The sequence below is a fragment of the Rhyacophila brunnea genome, unplaced genomic scaffold (assembly GCF_057557595.1).
Source record: "Rhyacophila brunnea isolate RB1 unplaced genomic scaffold, BYU_Rbru_1.0 scaffold_16, whole genome shotgun sequence".
NCBI classification, from domain to species: domain Eukaryota; kingdom Metazoa; phylum Arthropoda; class Insecta; order Trichoptera; family Rhyacophilidae; genus Rhyacophila; species Rhyacophila brunnea.
The window spans coordinates 2959380-2987329 of record NW_028232816.1 but is presented as its reverse complement, the minus strand read 5'-3'; the positions used below and the strand labels follow the sequence as shown (position 1 = coordinate 2987329).

Here is a 27950-nt window from a genome sequence, read left to right as displayed (position 1 = left end):
CCTGTTTCTTCTTCAGTCATTAACCAACACCTGTGTCGAAAGGTCGTACGATCATAACCACTATCGGACGTCCACCTGTGGTTTGTTTACGCGTGCACTATGTATGAATATGAAAAAATACCGGCATAACAAGGCAATACAATAAATTTAATAATATACAAGTGAAAAACACCGAGTGAAAACAAGTGTCAAATAAAAATACTTTAGTTCGATTTTTGAATAGCAATAATATAACCAGTGTATTAAATTTGTGAATTTCAATAATAATAATTATAGTTATAGGAAAATTTTAGAAATCAATGCTTAAGTGCCTACATTATGTAATTATATTATTATTAATTTATTCGAAACCAAAATATTACAATCCGTGCGTAGGTCATAATAGTATATTGTATAACAGTGGCGAAGGGTGGAGGTAGGCCGTTAAGCTCCGACATAAATTTTTCTGACCATGTTCGATCCTAATAGGATCATATTATAGGCCTCCACAGAGTAGATGTTTATATTAACAGATTTTGTTTTTTGCGAGAAATGGATATCAGCCACTTGCCCAACCTATTAGGTCCATACCCTGACTCACACACAAATTGAAAAACAATATGTGTACTTGCCACGCCCAGGATTCGAACCTGGGACCCTCGGCGTTATAGTCGAACGCTGAAGCCGCGCGGCCACCGTGGGCGTCAAATAGTAAATAGTGCACACTAAACTTTCTCAAATGTATTTGTTTTCATTTAATTAAGACTACAATATGTAGATAGTGTGTGTTAGTTTTTTTTTTAAATTAAATTAAACCCTGCCTAATTCAAGTCATAGAAGATAATAGTCAAAAATTATTCGTTTATCTATAAAATATCTAAAATTATACCATTAAACCGTGCATTATAATATTTTATAGATAGAAGAATATTTTTTATCGATTATGGTTTGGTTTAGGTAGGGCTTAATAAATTTAAAAAAAACTAACCCAATCCATCTGACCTTCAACCTTCGAAACGTATAGATATTTGGATGCGGCGATCGGCGAGCCGGTATATGAATGACCGATTCTTAGGTGTTCGTATGCATCTCGACTCGCAGCCCGAGAAGCATGCAACTTGTCGATTGCAACAGTAGATGTTTTTTTCAAACTAAAAAGTCGCATTTGACCAATCTGCGGAATTCCATTTGGCAACGTGTGTTTTGTGAATAACGATGACGTCACATCGACGTACTCGACACGTTGCAGGCGGGCGAGCTTTGATGTGAGAGCCGGCTTACAGAAATTTCCTGATCCATGACGTGTAGACTTTGTTTAATTGGTTCTACAATCCTATGTGCGCCTAGATTTTTCTTAGCAGATTTTTTTTCTACTAGAAATGGATGTTAGCGACTTGCTCAACTTAATAGATACATGCTATGGGTCCAAACACACATCGGTATACCGTATACCTAACGAAATTAATTTATAAGTGACGTTATGTGATCTTGGTTGAATATTATTAATTTTTATACATTCCGTAGTTGATTATAGTCGCCTTTTTTATATTACGATGTTTAGCTAAACGTCTAAACATGACTTTAAATATAATTTATTTAAAAAAGACACATTGAGCACATAACAAATTATTAAATCAAGACGTTCACAACATGATATTTAGAATAAAAATTTCAGGTAAAACAATTTAGTAGAGAAAAAAAACAAACCAAGAAATAATTTTATAGAAATGAAATTAAATAAAATAAAAAAAACAATAATTAAAAAAAATACAAATTAAACAATAAAATAGAATTTTAAAAACAAATACTTACATACATCACGGTACTGTTCGGTTATCGGGAATACAGCGGAAAACACATTTTGAAAATACCCGATTTTACAGGATTATTTGTTAGTTTGGGTTAGGTTGGGTTAGGTAAGGTTAGGTTAGCCTTACAAATAATTCAGTATATCGGCTATTTTCAAAATGATTTTCCGCTGTATTCCTCATAATCGAACTGTACCGAAAAACCTTCCAATCTAACCCTTATAAAATGTTACTCTAATAATATTTGTTTCGATCAATATTGTTTTAGTATTTTTCAAATTATTATCCGGCATGATAAGTGATATTCGTGGTATTATTTAACACCAAAAACATTGATTATATCAGTTGAAAAATGGATAAAGACCTACATCGTCGCAACACCGAGCCCACTACCAAACCAATAGATTCCATCGACCAAGAAAACCCAAAGCCTGAAAATGGCAATAAAGAAACAGAACGAAAATGGGGCGATTTGTCGTTCAGAGAAAAAGTGGGTAGTTTTGTTGATAACATTACAGTTGAACCACTATTAGCATGCTATGCAATGCCAAGCGTTCTCGCAAGCTTGGCAATCCAGAATCTAAACTTAGAAAAGGCATGTCGAGTAAATTTAGATTATGGAGAAGACGTCTGTGATAGACTGATACAACAAACAAACGTTAATAAAACGCAAGAAGAAGTAGAAGTTCAAGCTCTTGTGGCGTATATGTTGGGATGGAGACTTCCTATGCAGACAGCAATACCGGCAGTCATCATCATGTTTATTGGAGCCTGGAGTGATCGGACAGGCAAAAGAAAACGTTTAATGTTGATCCCATTTATCGGAGAACTGCTATCTTCGGTTGGGTTAATGTTCTGCGTGTTTTACTTCTTGCAATGGCCACTGGAGGCTGCTGGTGTTATTGAAGGTCTTCCTCCGGCTTTGACAGGAGGTTGGGCTACCATGTTCATGGCGATGTTCAGCTATTTGGCAGATCATACTTCTGAAGAGAATAGGACGTTTAGGATCGGTGTTGTTAACATGTTTATATCTATTGCTGTGCCAATTGGGACTGCTTTAAGTGGGATTATGATTACTGAATTAGGGTTCTATGGAACTTTTGCAGTGTCTATTGTCTTATACGTGATTGGAATTATTTATGGTTTGCTGAGGATAAAGGATAAGAAAAAGGAGATTCCTGAAGATGTGACAGAAGATACTGGTTGCAAACAACGATGGAGTACCTTTTTCGATTTGAAGAATTTGATAGCGACTTTTATGGTTCTGTTCAAGAAGAGAGACTCCAATCGAAGACTACTGACTATACTCCTGCTGTTGGCATTCTGCTTTGTGACGGGGCCTGTACATGGTTAGTATAATATATAGTATACCAGTGGTAAAAAAGGGTGAAGGTAGGTTGCGGAGATTGAACATAAATAGTGCACACTAAACTTTGTGAGTCATACTTATTTGTTGCCATTGAACGAATAATCCAAATTGCAGATGGTATTGGTTAGTTTTTAAAATTCAATTAAACCCTGTCTTTTCCAAACCAAGGTGGCTTATGGAGATCCCACAAAAATACTACCACTTTATCAGTCATACTTATTTGTTTTCATTTAACTAATAATAAAATTGCACATTGTTTCTTGTAAATCGATTAAGTCCTGCCTAACCAAACCATATTTTATAGATATAAAATAGATATAATGTTTCCTGTGGGTAGGGTTTAATTGAATTTTAAATACTAGCCAATACCATTTGCCCAGCGCACGAAATGGAAAATTTTACGAACCGGAGCGTTTGATAATTTTCTGAAAATACTAATATAGTTATCTACGTTTATCTGTATTTCATAAAAAAAAGTGTGTTAGATTTTGTTAAGTGGCCTATCTAGCTCAGACGGTCAAAATATTTTTCACGAGACTGAGCGATAATTATGGCGATTTCACGAACCGTAACGGCGCTCCGGTACGTTCCGGTTCATTTCGAGCTCTGCCCATTGCAATTTGTATTCATTGTTCAATGATTACAAATAAATATGATGACAACGCTTAATGCGCACTATTTATGTCGAATCTCCACAGCCTACCTCTAACCTTCGCCACTGATACATACTAACAAAATATGTAATTATTTAGAATGTATATTATAAATTTCTGCTTGGACAGATAGATAAACTATAGATTAACTTACGCTTATGGTGTGATTGTGACTTTATTCGATAATAATATATAGGTACTGAGTAGATTTTGCAAATTCGGAATCCCAAGCCTGAAACCTTGAGCTCAAAATTTTATAATTTTAAAATTAATCTGAAATTTATGATCTCTGTGTCATAAATAAAATTACTGGTTTCTCATAAGATCACTGTACAAATATAGGTATATGTCTGGATCCGGTATTTTGATTGATTTGAACCATCTGAGAAACGTATGACCTGTGACCTCCGCATTGATAGCTAATGCAGAGACCCACCTAGTCCATAAATGTGCAAAACATGCATGGTGGGTGACCAAAATAGATATTTTTTATTAAAGCAAATTTTTCAAAAACATTTCTAAAGCTTCAAGTTTTCTGAGCGTATCTATTATTATTATGATCATTCTCGTTCTAAATCAGGCGTTTATTCCGTGGCTTCATAGCAATGACATTAATATGGACGAAGCATCTGGAAAAAAAATGACACTCACTTTTTTGTCGGGTCTGCCGAATGGCATAATCTGTTCTAACGCCATTACAATAAATGTGATATTGCTTTAAATTTCCGATGCTTTTTGTCGGTCTGCCGAATGTTTCGGTTCGAACGGGTTCGCTCAAATGAACATTTATACTAGAAACACTATTCTAACGCCATTACAATAAGGCCCGTTTCAGACGGGACACCGGTGTCGCGCTCGTATATAATAAGGAGGGCTTTGTATTCGAATAAAAGGGCCTTTGTATTACGTTAATGAACGCCCCAAGCTAATGAGTCAAAGCGTGTCCGGTACACTTTTCCGTCGGCCGCTACATTCTCAAGCCGCCGATACACTTGTTTTTATGACCGCAGCCAGTTTTATGTTCTAATTTATATCGCGAAATTATGCGTTGATTCATTAGCTCTGGGCGTTTATAAACATAATACAAAGGCCCCTTTATTCGAATACAAAGGCCTCATTATTATATACGAGCGCGACACCGGTGTCCCGTCTGAAACGGGGGTAAAGGTGATATTGCTATAAATTTCCGAAGCGTGATATCGCATAATGGATATAGCGTGACGTCTACCTATGCACGTGCGAATGTCGCTATGCGGGAATTTACTTGCTAGCTACTGTACTGAGTGCGTCGTCCATTAATAATGTCATTGCTTCATAGTATATATCCACGTTGGCTTAGTGCGTAGAGTGGCCCTCTTCCATCGCTGGTCGAAAAATTGCATGTTATTTTTTCAATGTTTATTTGATACAGTTGCAACGACCCAATAGTTTGGGCGAATGACTAATAAATATTTCACGCAAAAGATTTGTTGACAACGCTAGTACCTACCTACCGGTGATTTTATTTTAAATATCGTAGAAAATGGTACTTTACGCTCGTTTTTACCATTTATTTTCATATTATATTAACGTAACATTTAGTCAAAACAATCACAGCTGTTTTTCGGATTCGCTCAAAATTATTCTTATATCATAATATTTCCGAACTCAAGGGCCCACATGCCCCACGTAGGTCAAAATGGAGATTTTTTTGGTATTTTCAGAGCATAAGCCTGGACATTCCTTAAACGTTGTAGAGATAATCATTTTCAAAAATACTATCGTATTCTTAGGTCAATAATTATTATAAAAAAATCATTATTCGTAGAATGTTTTATCACATTTGAATGGTCAAAGACATAGCTTATAATCAGTATCTTTAGAATTATCTTCAAATGTGTTAATAGTGCCCATTTTTTGAATAATAAAATGCCTAATTCTTGTCAAATTTGGGATCAAAATGATTATAAAATATAATGTTTTATCGTTAATATTTCACTATATAATGTTAACAACAATAATTTTACTAATGGTTTTATAAATGCGTTTAAAAATTAATAAATCCTAACACCACTGCACATGGATGTACTGAAATATGACTATATTCTAAAATATTAGATCGAGAGATATAAAAGAATACTATTTTATGTAATAAAAATACTTTATGCAGTCATCAAATGTTTAAAATAAATATACCTAAAGGATAATAAGGCTTCAAAATTATATAAATAGATTATCTACAACGTTTAAGGAATGTCCAGGGTTGTGCTCTGAAAATAGCATAAAATCTTCATTTTGACCTACGTGAAGGTAATCGGGTCTATTCTATATACAAGGCTGCTTTCGGTCCTCTACGGCAGCTAAATAGGGTATAAAAGTATCGAATTATTAACACTTATTGTAATAATTACAATAATTTAGTTATAATTGTTACAATAAGTGCTATGTTTTAACAGTACCTCTCTTGGCTGTGATAAATCTTAGACCGAGATAGACAGTTTTGACAGTTCAGACGGCTAACTTATAGTAATTGTTACAATAAGTGTTAATAATTCGATACTTTCCTACCCTATTTAGCTGACGTAGAGGACCGAAAGCAGGCTTGTGTATAGAATAGACCCAATGGATGTTATTAATGAAAATATTATGAGTGATCATCAGAAATGCATTTATTATTTAAATTGACAAATTTTGTGAAAGTTTCTCATAAAAAATATACCATACAATAGAATTTTATTATTATTAGATATTAATCAACCTTTCATTTTTCAGAAAATAATAATTTTTTTTCAAAAACTTTCTAATTCAATATTAAAACTCAGATTATAGAAAAAATATTAAACAGTAACCTTTTCATATTGCCAAAGCACCTTTTAAAGCGAACACGTTTTACAGTAAATGACACACACTATGGGTATTTATAAGTTAATTATGCATAAAAAAATATTTTGACCGATTAACCCACACGGTTTTAATAACCTTTTTTCAAAATTTAAAAAAACCGTCTAGACAAATGGAAGAAATTATGCATTATTTTTAATATTTTTGGAAAGTTATTTTATATCGGAAAAATTATCAGTTTTTATTATGTCTTTTTTAGCGAAAGATATCTACTATATTCTTTGTTGTTCCCTCGAGAGTGAATCGTGACCAATTCTAAGCACATTTATCTTCTACGCGACCAGGATTCTTCACAATCTCCACTCGGCACGGTCCTCCGTTTCTTTCAGTGTAAAGTAAAGGTTGTCCCCAGTAAGCGTATTCACTTGGTCATTACTGCGCCTCGCTGCTTTTCATCTACTAGTGGGTCTATTCTATGCTTATCGACCGCTAAAGTGATAAAGTGAAAAATATTATCAAACTTAGGGTAGGTTTGTATCAAAATATTAGCACTTATTGTAACAATTACACGAAGCCGGTTTTTATTGTTGCAATAAGTGCTATATTTTAACAGCACCTATCTTGCTGCTGTTAAAATATCGCACTTATTGCAACAATAAAAACCGGCTTCGTGTAATTGTTACAATAAGTGCTAATATTTTGATACAAACCTACCCTAAGTTTGATACTATTTATCAATTTAGTGTTCGATAAGTATAGAATAGACCCATAGGTATGCCTTTCCTGAAAACCATTAGTTTTTTTTTCCAAATACAACAATAATCAACGTCCGAGAAATAATAATTGTCTACAGCCGTTACTTTATTTTCTATAGTGGCGTCTCTAGTTGATGGATTGGTTCGTTCCATGCTCTCTAAAAAAAATCATTTTTCACACACCACTTTTCAAAAGCAATAAAATCTCTTCCGGATTCGATTCCCAGCAAGGTTACAATACATCTGTATTTTTTTTAAGTACTATCTACTACATTGCTGTCATTAGGCCTATGTCTGTCGTATTAAAAAGAAAAATATACGTAGACGAAAGCCGATGACTTTGTCCTTAGAGTTGGGTATTTCCCGAGAAAATTTCAATCTCGAGATTCGGGATTTCCAGAAAACAATTCTCGAGAATTCTCGAGAAATCGGGAAATTACAAAAAAATCCTAAAAATCTGTGTAAAAACAGACAAATTCCAAAAAATATGATTTTTTTATTTATGTAAGAAGACAAACAAGATAGAAGTACTCAGGAAAACAACAATAATTTAAAACATTACTTACTAAAATAGAATTTCAAAAAACACAGACTGTCAACCGCTGCGTCTGACAATCACGTACGTTTTTGAGACACAAAATTCCCCGATGTTGCAAAAATTGCGCTCATTTTGATTCGACGTTGGCTTAATTGTGTTAAATGCACCGGTCAGTCCTTGAATTTTGTGTTTTCTGTCCACTTCTTCTATATAGAAAATCGTTTTTTTCAATTAATATTTGATAATAAAGAAATCCCGATACCCGAGAAAATATTCTCGAGATCCGGGATTTCCCGAAATGTTAAAAATTTCCATTCTCGAGATTTGGGATGGAAAATCCCGAAAATTTCTCGAGAATTCCCATCGGAAAATTCCCGAAATCCAACTCTATTTGTCCTATTCGATAACTCAATCGAAGGCATTCAATAGACAATTTACATGCTGTGCTATTTATTCATCTCGCGTTAGTTTTAAAATCAACGCGAAGAAAACCAACGTTTTGTATTTATCAAAAGAATTATCATTTTTCGTGACAGTTATTTTGTGCGGCACGCGAATATTTAAGAAATGGATTGACCATGACCCCCGCATCCTGAACCGGGCCAACATTCTAGGATCTTTGGCGGGCCCCCTACCTATCATTAAGGTTAAAGGTAGTGTGACGCACTTTTTTCAAATTGTATTTCAAATCAAATTAAGGGTACCTATTTAGTGTAGATATTAGTACGATACTTTAATCATGGAGAGTCTAGTATCGACACACAATAATCAAAAATTACATCGCACAATCATATAATTTAAAATAGTCACTTTTTTTACTGTTAAAGCAATTTTTTGTGATGTGTGTTAATCTCACTTGTCTGGTCAACCCGCCACGCCAGGCCCCCAAAGAGCCCTGTCAGTCCCCCCCCCCTATGTGGGTGCCATCAGATTGACCCAACTAATAAAAAGGTTTTGCACAACTGTTTTAGAACAATATCGATATCTATCTATAAATCTTATGACATAAATAAACAATCAAAACAATAAAAAGTCGTGATAAAATTATAAATTGGTAATCAAAGCAATAATAAGGAATGCTTTAAAATTACATTTTAATTGAAGTCAATGTTTTACGTGATCTGATCATGGATTAAAACTATTTAAAGTAGCATTATGAGTCATGATGACTCTAGGTTTTTTTAAACCTTAAAGCAAGTACGTAAGCATTTTAGTTATCCAATTCACGTGTCTTAAATTATGTATGCTTGCAATTTTCATAAGCTGTACGAATATACAATATACGTCATACATCGTAGGTACTTGCATAATATTGATATTTACTCGGGGAATACCAGTATCATAATAGACACAATGACTAGGTATCTGACAATGAAGCACTCTGCACGTACAATGCAGTCACACCTCAGCAGGATCATTATTCTAAGAATATAATATATCACTAAACTACAAAATCAATAAATAATAATATTATGCTATATCGTATTCCGATAGTTAATTATCCCGGGATATAAACCGTCAGGCGTGATGTATTTTACCGCGGGTCCGGATGACCGCGCCACCTGACAGAGGACAACAATTTCTTCTTGAGAGGCGGCGATTTTATAAATTAAATACTAGGTGCTTTTAAACGATCAGTTTTGCTAGCCAATCAGTCTCCGTTTCCGTCGAGCTGTCCGTTAAACTGGCGTGCAAATGCAAAACTCAAGCGGCCGACTGAAACCAAAACGGAGACGAGACAGGGTGGATTTTCTATCAGTTATCGCAGTGCTCGAAATAGAAAATCTTACGCACCGGACCGCTGAATAATCATTCAAAAATATGAAATTATGTTAAATATTTTTCGGATATCAAAAAGGCGATATGCCTAATAATCAGGATTTCATTTATACTTGAAGGGGCTCTGCGCTAATACACATTACCCCCCCCCCCCCCATTACAACATTAAAATGTAGCTTTTTTTTAAATGGGTACCTACTCATTTTTGCAAAATCACTTATTTTTCGTCAATTTTCTTAGAATTGGGCTCTTATCTTCAAAATTCTAGAAGCTTGTACATTTGTGTCTTCCTTCGCTGCAAGGTTCTTTTGTGATTTCAAATTATTTTTCACGTTCCGGAGACCTACTAATTTAAGGCCCTGGACCTGTAGCCCCTTTAGCCCTTTTTGTAAACACATCTGAACAGCCTATATTATATTATAGACCTTGTAGGACTAACCATTTATAAATAATATACACATTATATAATCAAAAAATATAACTAACCGAGTGATATACCTATAATATATATATTTCCTATATCCAATCCTAATAAGATCATTATAATATGGGCCTCCGCAGTATGGGGTTTGTATTAACAGATTTTTGTTATTAAGCGTCAATTACATTGAGCTTCTTTACGAGCTGTTTATTGGCAAATTTACAATCTGCCTGTACAGTCGCCCAGTGTAATCATCGAACAAGCTAATAAGCAGGTTGTAAACACTCTACCGAGAAAAGTTGAAAGCCGGTCAACTTTACACGCCACACGCCGGCGTGTGGGCCTACTGCGTCAGCGCAGTAGAGCGCAGTAGCAACCTCCCGGTAAAAAAACGAACTACGTTCTGTCAAAATAGTCGCTGGCTTGAGGCTTTTCAGCGAATGGAAAGTTTCGTGTGTAATCATCAAATCGCAGTAGATGAATCGCCCGCTTTTAAATTCGCCAACAAACAGCTCGTAAAGAAGCTCAATGTAATTGACGCTTCACGAAAAATGAATGTTAGCCATTTTTTGCTAAACCTATTAGGTCCTTACTCTAACTCCAAACACAAATTAAAAAACAATATGCGTATTTTCCAGACCCAGGCTTCGAACCTGGGACCCCCGACATGGTAAACCGACGCGTAAGCCGCTCGGCCACCATGGTGACGTATCTTCGGCAGTCAATTATTGTCCGATGTGGTCTGTTTTTTAAAATATTTATTATTTTAAGAATTAATAAAATTATAATTTATATATTTTTTTGTTTTCAGGTTCCGGCTCAGTGACATATCTGTACGCCAGAAGACGATATTCTTTCACTGAGAATGGGTACAGCGTCTACTCTGCATATTCAATTATCATGAATTTTATAGGTAATATCTTATTTTATTTATATTTTTTATCGGTCGCTCGAAATGGAAAACTTTATGAACCGGAGTGCTCACTAATTTTCCGAAAGGAGTGTGCTTGTTTTTTTATTATAAGTATATATACAGTATAACCTCGTTCTTACGTGCCCGGAATTTACGTTTTCCCGGCAATTGCGTGTAATTTTTTCAGTCCCGATGTATTTCAGTACATTAATACCCGCATTTACGTTTTTCTTTCCTGCGATTTACGTCGAAAATATTCAAAATATGCGAGTTACGCGCGCTTGACAATGATTGGGTCGTGACATTCGAATGGCGTAAGGTGAGAATTACATAACAAAAAAACAAAAATGCAACAAACTAATATACTTACATGATTTTTTTAATAAAAAATAAAAAAAAATTAATAAAAATTTTAATTGAAAGTAGTTTTTTAATAAAACGTTATTTTTTTAGAAACATAAAATTTAAATGTTCTTTTTTTCAATACTCCCCTTTTACATTTTCCCTGCTTTTAGGTTTTTTTTTCAGTCCCTTAAAAAACGTAAAATAGGGGTTATACTGTATATATATATATATATATATATATATGCCTACCATTGATGAACAAACGGAATAACAGCATATTATAAACTTCTAACATGCATGGCTACAAAAAAAATTGTTAGTTAAGTCATTTCTACTAAATTGTGAAAGTAAGTACTAATTACGAAGTGTATAAAATACTTTTGTTCTGTATACTTGGAACCTTATATATATATGGAACCTATACATGGAACCTTAACATATGAAAATGAAGTAAAAAAGGATCTCAAAGACTTGATAATAAATTTCATTCACACTCTCAGAATTATCTACTTGCTGCTTCTTTCTTATATACAACAATCATACGTATGTTAAACTGGGTCTTTATAGGCAGTGGCACATAAGGCTCCATCTGCAAGAAGATTCAACATATTTGTATCATTATTCTGTTTCTTCATTTATTTACCGCCCATAAACAGTGTATCTGCCTACCCCCATGGGACATCACTTCTATGTATTACATATTAAAGAATATTTAATTAAGCCTGTAATAACATACAATATATACACAGACCCTGAAGATACATGAAGGCAAAACTAGGGACGCAAAATCGAAATCCTATTATACGAAACTCTCATTAATTAATTAGAATTTATATAACTACTGTAACAACGAATCAATCGTTAAATATTGTTACTAAGGTTGGTAACAAGATGGTTAGCATGTGTAGATGTAACAGACTTCTTTTATGAGGAATACATAGTAAAACATAGTGTTTTCAATTAAATAAAAATTTTAATCCCATGAAAAACTTTGTAGCTAACTAACAAAATAGCTCATTATTGCTTGTAGAAATAGACGATTACTACGTATTATTGTCATAAATATTATAGTTTTACCATGCGTTTAAGCACAACTTAATTTTTTTTCGCGAAACGGAGCACTTGTCGCGAAGATTTCACGAACTAGATGCGCGCTCCTGACCGCTCCGGTCCATTTCAAGCCCTGATTAATATTAAATCTAATCAATGTAAATTTCACTTTCTTATGCATGAACATGATCGCGGTTTTTTTCAATACGTCTCGCGACCTATTATTATTAACCTTATGAACACTTTCCACGTTTTAAGTCAAATTTTAAATCGATTTTAAAGGAATCACATTGCTTTACGTAAATAATTGGATTATTTGCATGATTCTTAAGGGGGGACATGCTCGGCGTAGGTCAAAATGGAGCTTTTATTGCATTTTAAAACCATGATCCTGGACATTCCTTAAACGTTTTAGATAATCTATTTACATAATTTTGAAGCCTTATTATCCTTTATATTTATTTTAAACATTTGATGACTGCATAAAGTATTTTTATTACATAAAATAGTATTCTTTTAAACCTCTCGTTCTAATGTTTTAGAATCTAGTCATATTTCGGTACATAACTGTGCAGTGGTGTTAAGATTTTTTAAGTTTATTAATTTTTAAGCGCATTTATAAAACCATTAGTATAATTTAATTTATGACGAGATAATTTTAGTAAAATTAAATCATATAAATAGATAAAATAATAGATATAATAAAATAGATAAAATAAAATTATATAAATAGATTATCTACAACGTTTAAGGAATGTCCAGGATCATGGTTTGAAAATGCAATAAAAGCTCCATTTTGACCTACGCCGAGCATGTCCCCCCTTAAGATACAGATCAGTAGCAGCTCACTCACCCGGACATTGAAAAATACGATTTAAAATCCAACTCAGTTCAACCTTTTTTTCTATGGTATGTTTCCAATGTTTTTCAAAATGGTTTATTATCATTAATCTAACATATATCTTAATTAGGGATTCTAATCCCGGGATCCCGAATCCCGGGATCCCGGGATCTCGAGCTATTTTCGATACCTATGAATCCTGGGATTGATAAACATAATCCCGGGATTTCGGGATTGATTTTTGTTATCAATTTTTATGGAAAATAAAATAAAAGCGAAAATATAACAGAAAAAATACTTTTAATAAAAAATAACTACATTAGAAATAAACTGAGTTTGAATGAAGTGTAGGTTGCCGATTCATTTTATTTTTTCACATAAATTATTAAAAATGAGAAAGATTGAAAAAAAACAATGCTTCACACTTTTAACAAAGTAATTCGACCATGATATCATACGTTTTACAGCAGTTTCATATTTGGCTGACTAATTAGCTTTACGAAGCGGAAAGGCCATAAGTACGCCACGATTATTTGCTTTTACTATTTTAAATCTCGCTAATCCATTCATTATGTATTTACTATCAGAAACAGCAATCTCATATTAAATTCACATTATTATTTACTCCATTAAACTTGTGCATTTCCAAGATTGAACGTATACAATATTAACAATAAATGTCTTAAATAGTATCAATTATACTAGATTTATTTTTGACCTATTTTATCAATGTTATTTGTAAATATAAAAATTTTATATTAACAATGGAAAAAAATGCCAATCCCGGGACCAGCCCCGGGATCCCGGGATTGTCAAATTGTAATCCCGAAATCCCGGGATCAGAATTTTGGCTCGGGATTGGATTCCCTAATCTTAATATTATTATTGATTATAATATTCTGTATTAAATAAAAAAAACAGTTTATTTAAATATAATACTTATTTAAAAAATATGTGAATATACAAAACATCCAGCCTTCTAATGGTCAATTCTTTTAGCGTAGGTACTGCGCATCTATTCTATACACAAGACTGCTATCGGCCGCTATCGGCGGCTATCGAGGGTAGTATTTCATATTTTTGTATTGAGGCATTATAATTTTTACAATAATCTAGTTGTAATTGTTACAATAAGTGCTATATATTAACAGCACCTCTCTTGGCTGTGCTAACTTATAGAGCGATATGAACAGATTTGGCTGTTTAGACGGCTAACTTATTGTAACAATTATAATGTCTCAATACAACAATATGAAAAACTACCCTCTATAGCCGTCGATAGTGGCCGATTGCAGTCTTGTGTATAGAATATAGGCGCATGTTTAGTAACAGAATAAGTTGTGTAATTGTTAACATTATTTTTTTTAAGTGTTGTTCAAACAGCTATTATGTCTGACATTTAACTGTCATACTATAGACATGCTAAGAATTTTATATCGTTGAATAAAATAAAAAAAAAGATTTTTTTTGTATTCATCCGTACCAACTTACGTACAGGTATTATTTTTTTTTAATTTTACATGACCTAATCATCCTTCAACCTTCACTGGCCAACATTAGTTTTACCAACATTTTTTGTGACTAATTAAAAAAAATGTTGTGATATTATGTATTACGTATTTAATTTACTATTTTTATAGCCGTACGTTACTAAAAAAATCTTGACTTCTTAATTTTATTTATAGCTTGGAAATATTGACCATGATTTGCAGATTAAATAATATGATACTATCCGTGGCTTTATCCAACTAGCTTTCTCTTAGGTATGCTAAACATGGCCCCCACATTCTGAAGCGGCCCCCCAGGTTAGGATGTTTGATGGGGCCCCCTACCTATCGCTAAGGGTAAAGGCAGTGTGACGCGTTACAGTAGCGTTTTCCATGGTGTACGCGGTAAAATTAAGGTGTATTTTTAGCGATTTTTTGTATTTTTAATATATACATCCATTTGAATTAAGGAGTTGTCGAGTATCGGCACACGTATCGCATCGTACAATCAAATATTTTAATTATTAATAATTATTGAACTAAAATAGCGCTGCAGGCGACTTTTTTTACTATTAGAGCAAATTTGTGGTCTGTGTTTATCTCACTAATCGGTCGACTCGTCACGCCGGGTCCTTCCTGAGCCCGGACCCCTATGCTAGAGCCCTGTCAACCCCCCCCTTTGTGGGGGCCATGATGCTAACATACATACTGTAGTTTAAATGCTAGAAGATATCAACATTTGGCCACGATTTTTTTTTTTACATATATGTGGTGTAAATGAGAACTCTGCTACTCTTGGTAGTATTGACTTGTGTGTGCCTGATAACTATCTTAGAAATCGGGAGCATCAGATGTTTGTTCTATCAAGGAGCAGAACGAACCTGCCATTGGTGATGCCAATTGGGAGCGCAATAACTCTGTTCAACTAAATCGCTTCGGATGTTGATATATTCCACCTACGAGAGGTGAGTATAGGTGGACGTTGTTTTATAAATTCTTAAAATAGAGTCAGCTCACTCCTACTTCCACTGTTTAATAACTTAATACCGATCTATTTCTTTTTTATTATTATAATACTATTTTAATAATATTTCTTTGTTTCTAAATGTCGTGTTGTGAACGTCTTAAATTAATAATTTGTAATGTTCACTATAGGTAGGTATGTAAAAATAAATAGAATTTGAAAAAAATTGAATTTGAATAAATAGTAAAAGCAATTATATCAAGATTTCGACAGGATCATAATTTATATTAGCAATCGGCTTAGTTAAGTCCTGGAATAACAAAACTGACGGATAATAAAGCCTAAAGACGGCATTTTGACTTGGGACGCCACTGTATTCATCTCATTATGATGATGGTAACATAATTGTAATTAAATTGTTTTCAGGTATAATATTTGCACTGTCAGTCTTCAGCAAGCACTTCCAAATGAACGACAATCTCCTGGCTGCGCTGGCATGCGTGGGGAAGGTCGGAGCGAACTTGGTCTACGCCTTCGCCCCAACCCAAGAATGGCTCTACCTGGGGCCGGTCGTCGAGCTGATCGGGGGAACCGCCATCATAGCGATGAGGTCCATGGCGACTAAAATTGTCGATGAAGATGAAATAGGTTGGTACCAATGTTATCTGTAAGGTGTGCGTGTGTGCGCGCGCACACATGCTTTCATCCCCCGCATAGTCCTCACACAAATATTACATAATATATATCTAGTACAATTATTATTATAAGTACTTATTAATTACTTATAGAAAACTTATCCCATAAAAACGTCAGAAAGGAGTGGATGTGATATTTCAAATGCGATCATTAATGCGTCAATGACATTGAGCTACTTTACGAGCTACTTGTTGGCGAATGTACAATCTGCCTGTAAAGTCGCCCAGTGTCATCATCGAACAAGCTAACAAGTAGATTGTAAACAATCTACCGAGAAAAGTTGAAAGCCGGTCAACTTTACACGCTACATACTGGCGTGTGGGCTTACTGCATCTGCGCACTAGAGCGTAGTAGCGACCTCCCGGTAAAAAACGAACTACGTTCTGTCAAAATAGTTGCTAGCTTGTTGGCTTCTCAGCGAATGGAAAGTTTTGTGTGTCATCATCACAATCGCAGTAGCTGAATCGCCCGCTTTTAAATTCGCCATCAACAGCTTGTAAAGTAGCTCAATGTAATTGACGCATAAGAAGAAATCTAATTTTAAATCTTAATTTAAATCCAAATTTAAATTGGACGTAATGCCATCTTAAATGCATTCGCAAAAAATGAGAATTGGTGATGAATATTATTATGTTTATTCGGAAACAGAAAATTATGTCAAATGCATCATATGCTCCGCAGCAAATATGCAAGGAGAATTCACGTCTGGAAAGAAGTGGATTGAATGGAGGTTGTATCTTTTGAAAAAGCATTTAAGTCAAAAAGTACACCGGGATGCTGTTACAAAATCGAAATTGTTGATAGTGTTATTATTATATTATAAAATCAGTGAAATTAATAAATACTTTAAAAATATAAGTTTTAGTGAGAAATTGTATGTGTGTGTTTGTGGGGGGGGGGTGAATTTACCGCACCGGGTGACGGGTGACACCAACCCTAGTTATGCCACTGCTAAGACGCGTTGATGATCCGCACACACAATAGAAAAATTAAAGGCAACGTTAGTTGGTACCTAAATCAATTTTCGTTGTTGCATTTCGTGTAAAATTAAAATATTTACTCCAAAGTTTCCACAATTTTTTATACATCAACGTTTAACATTATTTGGTGGATCGAAGAAATACCTCATATCCCGTTTACATGTGCATGGATTTACTGTTGACAATAAGAATTATCTCAAGTATCTGAAGCATCTGAATATTTTCATGCGACAGTAGGGATTTTTTCGATCTGCGCCTGCGCAGTAGAACGATAGTGGCGAACTTGTCGGCAAAAAAACGAACTATACTTCTTTTGAGGTTAACCGATATTCATTACCTGTCAAATAGTACTAAAAAATGACAATATTGCGTCTCGCTTACTCTTGAAGAATGAGATTGGAGAGACAGTCAGCTGAGTCAGCACTTTTACGTTTTACAACAGTTACCAGTGGCGAAGACTCCATACTAGGCGATTATTTAAAGCCTACCTTAAGAAAAATATTTTTTAATTTTATATTGACATATTAAATAATATAATCACATAATAATATATTCAATATGCCCAACGACGTCTATCGTATAATTGTCATAGTAATTGTACGATCTTTTCCACTATTTCAATAAGCACCAATTATGGCATGTCTCGAAGGTTTAAAAAAATAAGCGACATCTCGTTTCGATTCACATATTGTATGGATTACGTTCGCGTGAATCGGAAACTTTTTTTATATGAAGTTTGTTTCTCATAATTTCCAGACGTCTGCGGCGGCCCATATAAATTGGTAAGCTATTTAAGGATCGCTTACATTTTACGTAAGTGCACATTTATTCAAAATAATTTATAAGGTAATTTAAAAAAATAATTTCTAGGGATTCAATCACATACAAATATCGATTGTTGTTAAAAATAATAAATAATTTATCTCGTGATTTTTATTTGTTAGTTTATTCATAGACGAAGACAATTTACTCAGCCAATTATGTAAGTTGAAATCTGATATTGTATCTAAGTCTGTGTTTTAAATATAGAAGTATTTTAAAATGTCTAGTTTACGGGTTAAATTATAAATTCTTATGGAACAGATTTAAAACAACGGATATTTTCAATATATTTTGAGCGTATCTTGCGTTTATATTTAGGAAAATACATAATTCAAATTAATTGCTTAATTTTATACCATCAGTGAGCTTTTGAAATTTCATCGGTTTTTGTGTACCTACCTATTCATCAGTAGTTATGTCGGATTATCTTTTTATTTCCCGTAAATACATCTAACAAGTGTGCTTTCTCCACAGCCTACCTGTTTCCAAAAGTCACCATTCGCCACTGACAGTTACTGTCACGATAGTTTAAAATACGCATTATTGCTGCCAGTAAATCCATGCACGTGTACAGGCGCTATAACATATGTCATGGTAAACTGTGTCTAACATATAATAATTACTTACCGTTAAACGAATTAATATAGAAATCGCTACTCTTTCTGCTTGAATAATTTTGTAATTATTGCTCGATTGTTTTGGGTATTTCCAAAAGGAAAAACAAGACAAAACTTGTTCAAGAATCCTCAGTATGTCGCTGTATAAAACATTAGCTATGGTCACAGTTTCGATTGCATTACGTGCGCGCTATGGTCATTATTCATAACAACAAAAAAACAGAAATATACTAAATGTCGAATCAGCGTTATCGTCCACAATATTATAAATCTTCGTTTTGCTGTTAAAACGTCTGATGTGACAATTTTGTGAAAAAACACAGGAAATTTAACAAATTCCATTCAGAATCAGAAGTCGAGAACTTTTTTTATCGAGAAATCAAATTTTCTTAGGCAGCTTGGAATTGGAAATGGAATATTGTGCAAAGCTTAAATCAATTAGAATTTAAATTCAAATTCCACCAAGTCGATAGTATTGATTTTGAAATACACTTTTGTAAACTATTGTTTATTAATATTAATACTATCGACCGAAGGTACTTGAATTTAAATTCGAATGGATTTTCTGGAATAATTGACGATTTTACACCTCTTGAGTGTAGTATTTTTATTGGTTATAAGTACTAATGATATATTATTAGGTTTTGGCGATTTATTATAACATGCTTATCGAGTGTATTATTATTAATAAGATAGGGATTTTTACTAACACTTAAACTATTCATAATTTTTCACCCGGGGAATAATAGAATAAAAGTTTGAGTTAAGTATGCAGAAATATTCCAAGATATCGTTTCTATCCGCACAAATAGCGGCATAATTCTTAAAAATATAATGGTGGCCTTAAAAGCATTTTTGTCATTATCATATTATAACATTTTACTTGAATTCAAGCAGAAATAGTGGCATAATGATCATTGTGCCATTGTTATTGCGGATAACATTCAAAATGAGATGACTCAAGTGTGCCAACTTCATGCTATTATAGAGTAAATTTAAAAAAAAATGATTTTACACACTAAAATAAAATATTCAAACTGCTCTCCTGCAAAAACAAGTTTTTTCGAGTTGTGCCACTATTATTTCCCGGATGCGAATTTTGTTTGTTATATTTTTTATTGTGACCCTTGACTTGATAGGTAGGTAATGGAGTTTTTACCTACTTAATTGTATTGATTTATTGTATAAGTTAGAGTTAAGAGTGTTCGTTGTCAGTGTGTGGTACGAGTACCTTTGGTGAGTATACATCCATAGCGCCTGAAGATGCCGAAAGGCGAAACCCGGGTCGCTCAAATAGAAGAGTACAAAACTTAAATCCATTAGAATTTAAACAATTGTTTGTTGACTATATTTTATGTTTTTTTTCAGGAAAGATAAATTCTCTATTTGGAGTATTTGAAGCCATCGTCAATGCGATTTACACTCCTATTTTCTCCGCCTTCTATGTATACACGCTGGTCTCTTTCCCAGGAGCCTTCTGCGTACTGGCTGCGGTACTATTAATACCTGCTGTTGGAATATTCCTGTAAGATTTTTTAAATAATATTTTACTTCATTCATTCATTAACTCATAATATGGCGACAACGCGTCAATGTCAAATATGACAGTACTTTACTTACAAGTCATTTTATAACCCCATAGGTACTAACGAACCTTTTATTTTATGAAGTTTATTGAAGGTTTGTTAGTACCTACTTAAGTTTTATTATTTTGATACTCCGCAAAATCTGTCGATCCTTTTCATTTCGCTTGAGAATGTAAAAGAAATAAAATTAAAAAAACAAGAAAAATACAAATTAATCAATAAAATAGATTTTTAAAAACAAAATTCAAAGTGCATCAGTAAAACATGTTAACGTTTCTATGAGTGCATTGACCAGTCGCTCAGCCATCGCTATTAGTACCTGATAAGCCTGACATGAGGAAACAGTTTTCACCCAAAATAGGTCATGTTTACTATAAAAAATCATTCAGTGAACAATATAGCCAACCATGTTCAGTCTTAAGTAATAATTTCTCGACTTTTTCATTTCTCGACATTCGAAAAGAGTATTAATTTTGTCGAGAATTAGACATCATTATAAAATTTCCGATGTTTTTTTCGTTTTTTAGCTTTTTTGAGAGAGTCGAGACTTTTTTTAGCACATCGGGCCAAAAATAAATCATTTTAGAATCACAGTTAAGAGCGTTATTTTTCTTTTCTTTTTACTGGCGATTTTCCATTCCGGTTGCAGTCAGTTAGCCTAGTAATTGTTTCTCTATTTCTCGAGAAATGAGAATTCATGAAATTTTTTTAAAGCTGATTTCTCGAGATTCAAGATTGACATTTTCTAACTATTTCTCGAGAATTCTCAAGACGAGTTGTTTCAATCATAATATCAAGGTATTATTGTGGTCTCGATTGGCAATTTTAATTTCTTAAAATTATTATAGGTTGCTCGTTTAATCGATTCGCTGTCCATTATCTAAGTAATTTTTTATCAATTTTAGATTCCAAAGATAATATTTTTTTATTGTTATTTCATAATTGACAGGAATTCTCTCAGATTCACCAAAGTCGTCGCTAGGTTACGATAATATTTTCTTTTTGACTTAGCGTAGTGTTAATGAATTGCATTCTTTGTTTACAGTTACCATCTACCTCTTAGTAACTCGTCTTATGATTCTATAAAAAAACATACACGAAATCGTGTTGCATGCTTTTAAAACACAAATAAAAATGAATTCTAAAATACACTTAGCAGGTAAGATTATAAAAACCGGTTTTGGCATACCTACTCATAGGTATATTTGAATAGACAATAACACATTTTAAAAGTATAGGTACATTGTTTCTATATTTAAAATAATATGCAAAACATTTGAAAACAAAAATAAAATCAAATTAATATGTTAATAAATTCGGGGGACTTTCCAGTTAAAGTGTGTATAAATTAACATGTTTTATTAAAATATTTATTGTGTATTTTAAATATTTATCGAATGCGACTCTTTCAAACCGAGCTTTGGTTATGTATTCTGAGCATTAAAAAGATCATCACTGAACTTTGTTGGGCCGGGCTCAGGAGTGGTCCGGCGAGCCGAGTCGACCAGATAAGTGAGATAAACACACATCACAAATTTGCTTTAATACTAAGTGTAATTGTACGATACAATTTTTGATTGTGTATCAATACTCGACATCTCCATAATTTAAATGGATGTATCTATTAAAATATACAATAAAACACTAAACATACACATTAATTTTACCGCGTACGCCATACACCATTTGGAAAACTCTACTGTAGAGCGTCACACTGCCTTTATCCTTAGTGATAGGTAGGGGGGGCCGCCAAATATCCTAGCCTGGGGGCCCTCTTCACGATGTGGGGCCCATGCCTACGTGTATAATATGTATAGGACCATCTAACTGGTGACTGGCGAATTGTGAACCTATTCTATGAATGTACATTATTATGTAGTATGCAGTGCATGGATTATGCAGGGTTCAATTGAATTTTAAAAACAAACAAACACTATTTACACACTGTACTCTTATTGCAATGAAAATAAATGTGGTTTTAGTGTGCACTATTTATGTCGAATCTAAACAGCCTACCTCCACCCCACCCGCTGGTATGTAGGTACTCCTTATACCTGCTAATAAAACTTCTGCCTGTTTGACCCAAACGAACTGCAGGACATGTCCTGCATTGGTGATAAACAATAATTCAAAATATTTAGAAAGCCTGCTTTTCCAGACGGACCGTAACCAAAGCTTGATTCAATATAAATAAAACAGATTTCAAGTTAAACACACTTGTTTTCCAAAACAATATTTTTTATTGAAGATTTTGATGGTTGCATATTGAAATAAATGGTAATAATTTTAACAAAATATGCAATCGAAAATCTTTATTTATTCCAAACAGGTAGGACGATTGCATTCCAATATAGTATCACTACCGTCGTAACTCACAATTCATTGTCACGGACTGAATATGGCTGGCCTTGGGCTTAGGGTGTCTTTCAAAATAAACTAAGTTCATTGAAAAGTAAACACTCTGTTTGATTTAATCTCCACAAATATTGAGTACACATTTTATTTTGCACAATATTCGCACCTATATTCTATGGATTAATAATATTGTTATAGACCAGATGTCAGCAACCTTTTCCTTGTGGAGAGCACAATATATTTTTTAAATCGTCAAGTAGGCACATAGATTTTTTTGACTGTCTGAAAGCTGAAAGCAGTATTTTTCAACATAGCACAGCAAGCATGGACATAATATAAATAGTAATTAGATACATTATGTTCAGTATAAACAAAGTTCAATCCACTCAAAGTCAATTCTCACTTTCGTGTAGGCTATGGGTTCCCAACATTTCTTTGCCTCGCGCACGTATGACGTGTTTGATCAATGCTTGATAACTTAGCTTTTCTTTCGTCAAGTTAAGTCAAGAAAATTCTTTTTTTGTATCTTTTGGTCAGCTTTTCCACACGAAAAATCCGTCTAACCCAAGAAAATTAGGTTCGGCTTTTTTTAGTTTTCTTCCTACATATCAGATCCTTAACTAAATGAGTAATTTATAAGAGTACCGAATTTCAAAAGGTTAGCAGGATTTTAAATTTGTGATGCAAATCTATAATATAATTTCGAAAATATATTTTGATGTTTGTATGTACCGTCGCGTTGGTTTTTCTTTATACAAATCCGCACGCGCAGTCGGATTTCGACACAATTGGGAAGATAGACGGAGGCTGACGAACCAGGGTGCGTGGTCGGGGTCTCTAATTTCAGATTTAACCAGTTGCACCCCGGGGACAGTTTTACGGTTTTTGCGGAAAATCGCACATCGTTGCCATGGGTCTGGATTTATTAGAGGCTTTGATATTATGATATTAAACTTTTTATAAATCAAATCTTGAGAAACATTTATGCAGTACCTATTGAGCAAGGGCAGTTTTAAAATGTATTCAGATATCTACTAAATAAAATTGCGCCGCAGGAAGTTTTTTTTATTGTACTTTGAACAAATTTATAATAAAATTTGAGTTATTATCAACATTCAGAATTTATATGAATATACAGACTATTTTCTTACCTCGTCTGTGAGAGTTTTGTTAAGGCTATACTTCAGTTGAGGCATGATCTAAAAAGATCGTGGCTAGACGATGCGCGGATTGTGCAAATGACGCGTGCCGAACGAAATATAATTTGTCATAAAAATCCAACATCCGTCCATTTAATGTTATGTTTATTGTTATATTACTAATAATAATAGTATATTCATTGACATGTTTTCTTTTTCAAGTACATACGTAAAGTTTTTTAGTCATCTTTACACGATTTAAGAATATATTCATCCGACGCCATGACAAAATAAATCGACGTGCGCACACCTCCATTGTCGGTCTCCGATTGGCGACGAGTGCCAAATTTTTCGTCGCCTACTGTTGAAAATTATTTGCCATTTCACTGAAGTAACTCTTAATGAGAGTTATAAAAAACACTTGTGAAAACACATAAAATTGAATATCCTCTTCGTAAGCCGCGTTACCGATCCCTGTTTCATTTTTTTTTATTAATTAATCCATTTGGCTTTTATCTTATTATTATTTTATTTATACATTTAATAATTATACTAGATACATTGTGCCTACATGCGTTACAAAATTTTAAACCCTCAATAAAACATCACGCATAGGTACTTAATAAAATTAACACAACATTCATGCATATTTTGCACTACCGACCCATTAACAGAATTATAAATTAAATAATTGAAGTCGCTGGCCTTTCGTGCAGAGGGTCTGAGTTCGATTCCCGTGTGTTTGGGATTTTTTTACTTATATTAATTACCCACTAACAACATTACTATTTCACTACACCGCCATCATTGGACTTCATGGCCTGTTTTAGTCAGCGCTCGAAATAGAAAAGTTTATTAAGGCTATACCTACCTCAGTTGAGGCACGGTCTAAAAAGATCGTGGCTAGGCGATGCGCGGATTGCGGGTCGCGGGTGCAAATGACGCATTCCAAACGAAATATAATTTGTCATACAAATCCAACATGCGTCCATTTAATGTTCTGTTTATTGTTCTATTAGTAACAATAATAATATATTCATTGACATGTTTTCTTTTTCAAGTAAATGGGTAACGTTTTTAGTCATCTTTACACGATTTAAGAATTATTACCACCGTCGCCATCACGAAACAAATTTACGTATTGACACCTCGACGTTCGCTCTCCGAATGCCAGCGAGTCCAAAATGTCGTCGCGCCTATAGTTGAAAATTATTTGCCATTTCACTGATGTGTCGTCTTAACCGGAACGCTCGATAATTTTTCGAAAATATTAGAGTTTTCTTATTAAATTTTATTAAAAAATGTAATGACGGAGCGGTTAAATATTTGAAAAATTAAATAAATCATGTAATCCAAATATCAAAATTAAATAATTACAAGATAAAAAGAACTTTTTATATACAACGTTTTTAATTTTCTGTTGAATTATTATGCTCAATATGCTCAAACTTGTACTTGATATGAAGTAAATAAAAACAAACAAATATAATATAGAATACTGAAATGTCATTTTGATTTCCATAGTAATGCACGTATATATTAATATAATTTACTTGCTAGGACCACTTAGCAACCAATAATAGTGGATTGGATAACGGATCTCTTCCGAAATAACTTTTCATACAAAACAGAATTAACTGAAAATGAATTCAAGTCTGCTTAAAAGTATTAAGAGAATGCATTGGCATCGGGTTCTGATATATTCTAAAAGTTTCAAATCATCGTACAGTATTATAATTGAATTAATTGGTAAGTATCTGTATATAAGTAAAAGTGACGTCCCGTTAGGGTATGCAGGTCATGCTTTGCATAGGGGCGGTAAATGAAGCAACGAATAGAAATTTTTGAGAGCTATGGTGGTTTTCAATAAAGCAGACAATGTTAGAAGTATCTACATCTCAGTTTAAAATATTTACAAGATAAAAAGAACTTTTTATATATCTACAACGTTTTTAAATTTTCTGTTGAATCATATAAACTTGACTTGACTAGCTTAAATGATCAAAAAATAGATAGAAATAATACTGAAATGTCATTTTGACATTCATATTGATTTCCATAGTAACGCACGTATATATTTATAATTTAGTTATAATACAAAACAGAATTAACTAAAAATGAATTCAATTCTACTTAAAGATGGCTAAAAGTATTAAAAAAATACATTGGCATCGTGTTCTGATATATTCTAAAAGTTTCAAATTTCTAGCTAGTCGGGAAGTTAGTTAAAAGTCGATTGCAAGACTGGATAAATAACCACCGGAAAAATAAGAATACGAGCTAATAAAAACGTTATAAACATAATATAAAACATATATATATATACCTAAACATAAAATTATATATTCTTTAATTTTCAGGTATATGTACAAATTGCAGAAAGAGGATATAATACGAAAGGAAGAAGCAGACAGGAAAGCAGTTAAGGAGGAGCATGCATATGAAAACACAGCCTTTTGATCCAGTGATTATATTGTTTACTTGAAAATAAGAATGTCTTACCTGTGATAATAATAAATAATCAATTATTACTTTGTACAGTTTTAGAAACTGTGGCATTAGAATTAACAGTATCACAATATTGAATGACAACTAAAGATGCCAAAAGGCAATGACATTATTAAATGGACAACTCACTTCATACCGGCGCGCACGAGAAATTGTGCATGAAAGTCATTCACAGATGTATAGGTAGATGTCACGTGACCATATGACGTATCCATTTCCATTATGCGATATAAGCTTCGAGAATTTATAGTAATATAACCTTTATTGTAATGGCGTATTAGTGTCATGACTCATTGCGTTAGAAACAGATTCTCGGTTACTTACGACTTCTCGGAGATTAGACGCAAGTGAGCCCAGCGCATCACAGGCGACTGTCCAATGGTTTCTGTCATTCAATTGCATTGAATAAACACTATCTTAAAATGGCATTTTATAAATAATAAATAATACTAACACATGAAAAGTGATATCCCATCTTTCTTGGGGTATTTAGTAGATTTTTTTTACAATTTTTAACTAGGCACATTGGCATTTTGTAACACAATAATAACGGTGGAGTCGAAACCTGACAGTCAGAAATTTTGTATGGGCAGACCCAGCGGTGTCGCCAGACCGCTTGCAAGCAGAATATTCATTTGAGCGTAGGATACCGATATTAAAATATGAATTTCGCCATCCGGCAGACCCGACACAAAGTGAGTGTCATTTTATTTTCTAGATGCTTCGTCCATATTAATGTCATTGCCAAAAGGCGATATGTGGGTTGCGAAAAAGGATTGATGCAATTATTCAAGTTTAGTCTCCTCCGTTGTTCGATAGAGGTTCATGGACTGGCATAACACTTAACGTATGAGCAAGTGGCAAAAAACCCACAGAAGGCTTCGCGGCGAGGCATGCCTCAACACGTCATACACAAAAGAGACGCACACCACACTACTCAGTTTGTTATATATTGTAAAATTTCCTTTTTTACATTTATATCTGGAAACCGACCACGGAATCGGTTGTAGATATTGATTATTGAGACCCAACTTGTAAAACTGACTATCGCGCTGTCGCCACGCAGCCTTTTTTGAACTTTACGCCTTAGACTTTTGGAAATTATAAATAAATAAATAAATAATGTATATACTTAGATGTAAGATTTCATATTATTTAAACTTAATTATCATTATTGTTATAATATGACATCTAGTTTTATTATTACAAAGTATGTTTCTAAGAAGTAGGTATATTGAATTTGTAATTAATAATGTACTTATTTTTACGTCGCTAGATGTCATTTTAATTAAAATTATTTTTAAATTATAAATACTTCACCTACCAGAGGCATCTGGCGAAAAAATACGAAGCTTGCTATATGAGACATTTTCTTGAGAATTTACTTACATTATCTTAAAACATAATAATATTTGCGATTTAAATCTTGTGAATTCGTTAAAAGAACCCATCTTATTATTACATGTTATTTTGTGGTAATGTTTATTATTAAAATTAAGTTTATTAAATTTTCTCTAACGCACAG

General features: G+C 33.4%; 1 protein-coding gene across 4 annotated transcripts; it reads left to right on the top strand.

The window, feature by feature from the left end:
* The first annotated feature begins 5 nt into the window (after positions 1-5).
* LOC147074213 (lysosomal proton-coupled steroid conjugate and bile acid symporter SLC46A3-like) lies at positions 6-27950 on the top strand. 4 transcript variants are annotated; one of them, XM_085943519.1, is made up of 6 exons: positions 6-80; positions 2056-3136; positions 10934-11035; positions 16149-16370; positions 20206-20362; positions 26278-27950. In XM_085943519.1, the coding sequence occupies exons 2-6, from the start codon at positions 2140-2142 to the stop codon at positions 26375-26377; spliced, it is 1578 nt and encodes a 525-aa protein (XP_085799645.1). In that variant the 5' UTR covers positions 6-80; positions 2056-2139; the 3' UTR covers positions 26378-27950. The 4 variants fall into 4 exon arrangements, with proteins under 4 accessions (XP_085799645.1, XP_085799642.1, XP_085799643.1 ...); XM_085943516.1 differs by having other exon boundaries at positions 15-320; XM_085943517.1 differs by having other exon boundaries at positions 26-133.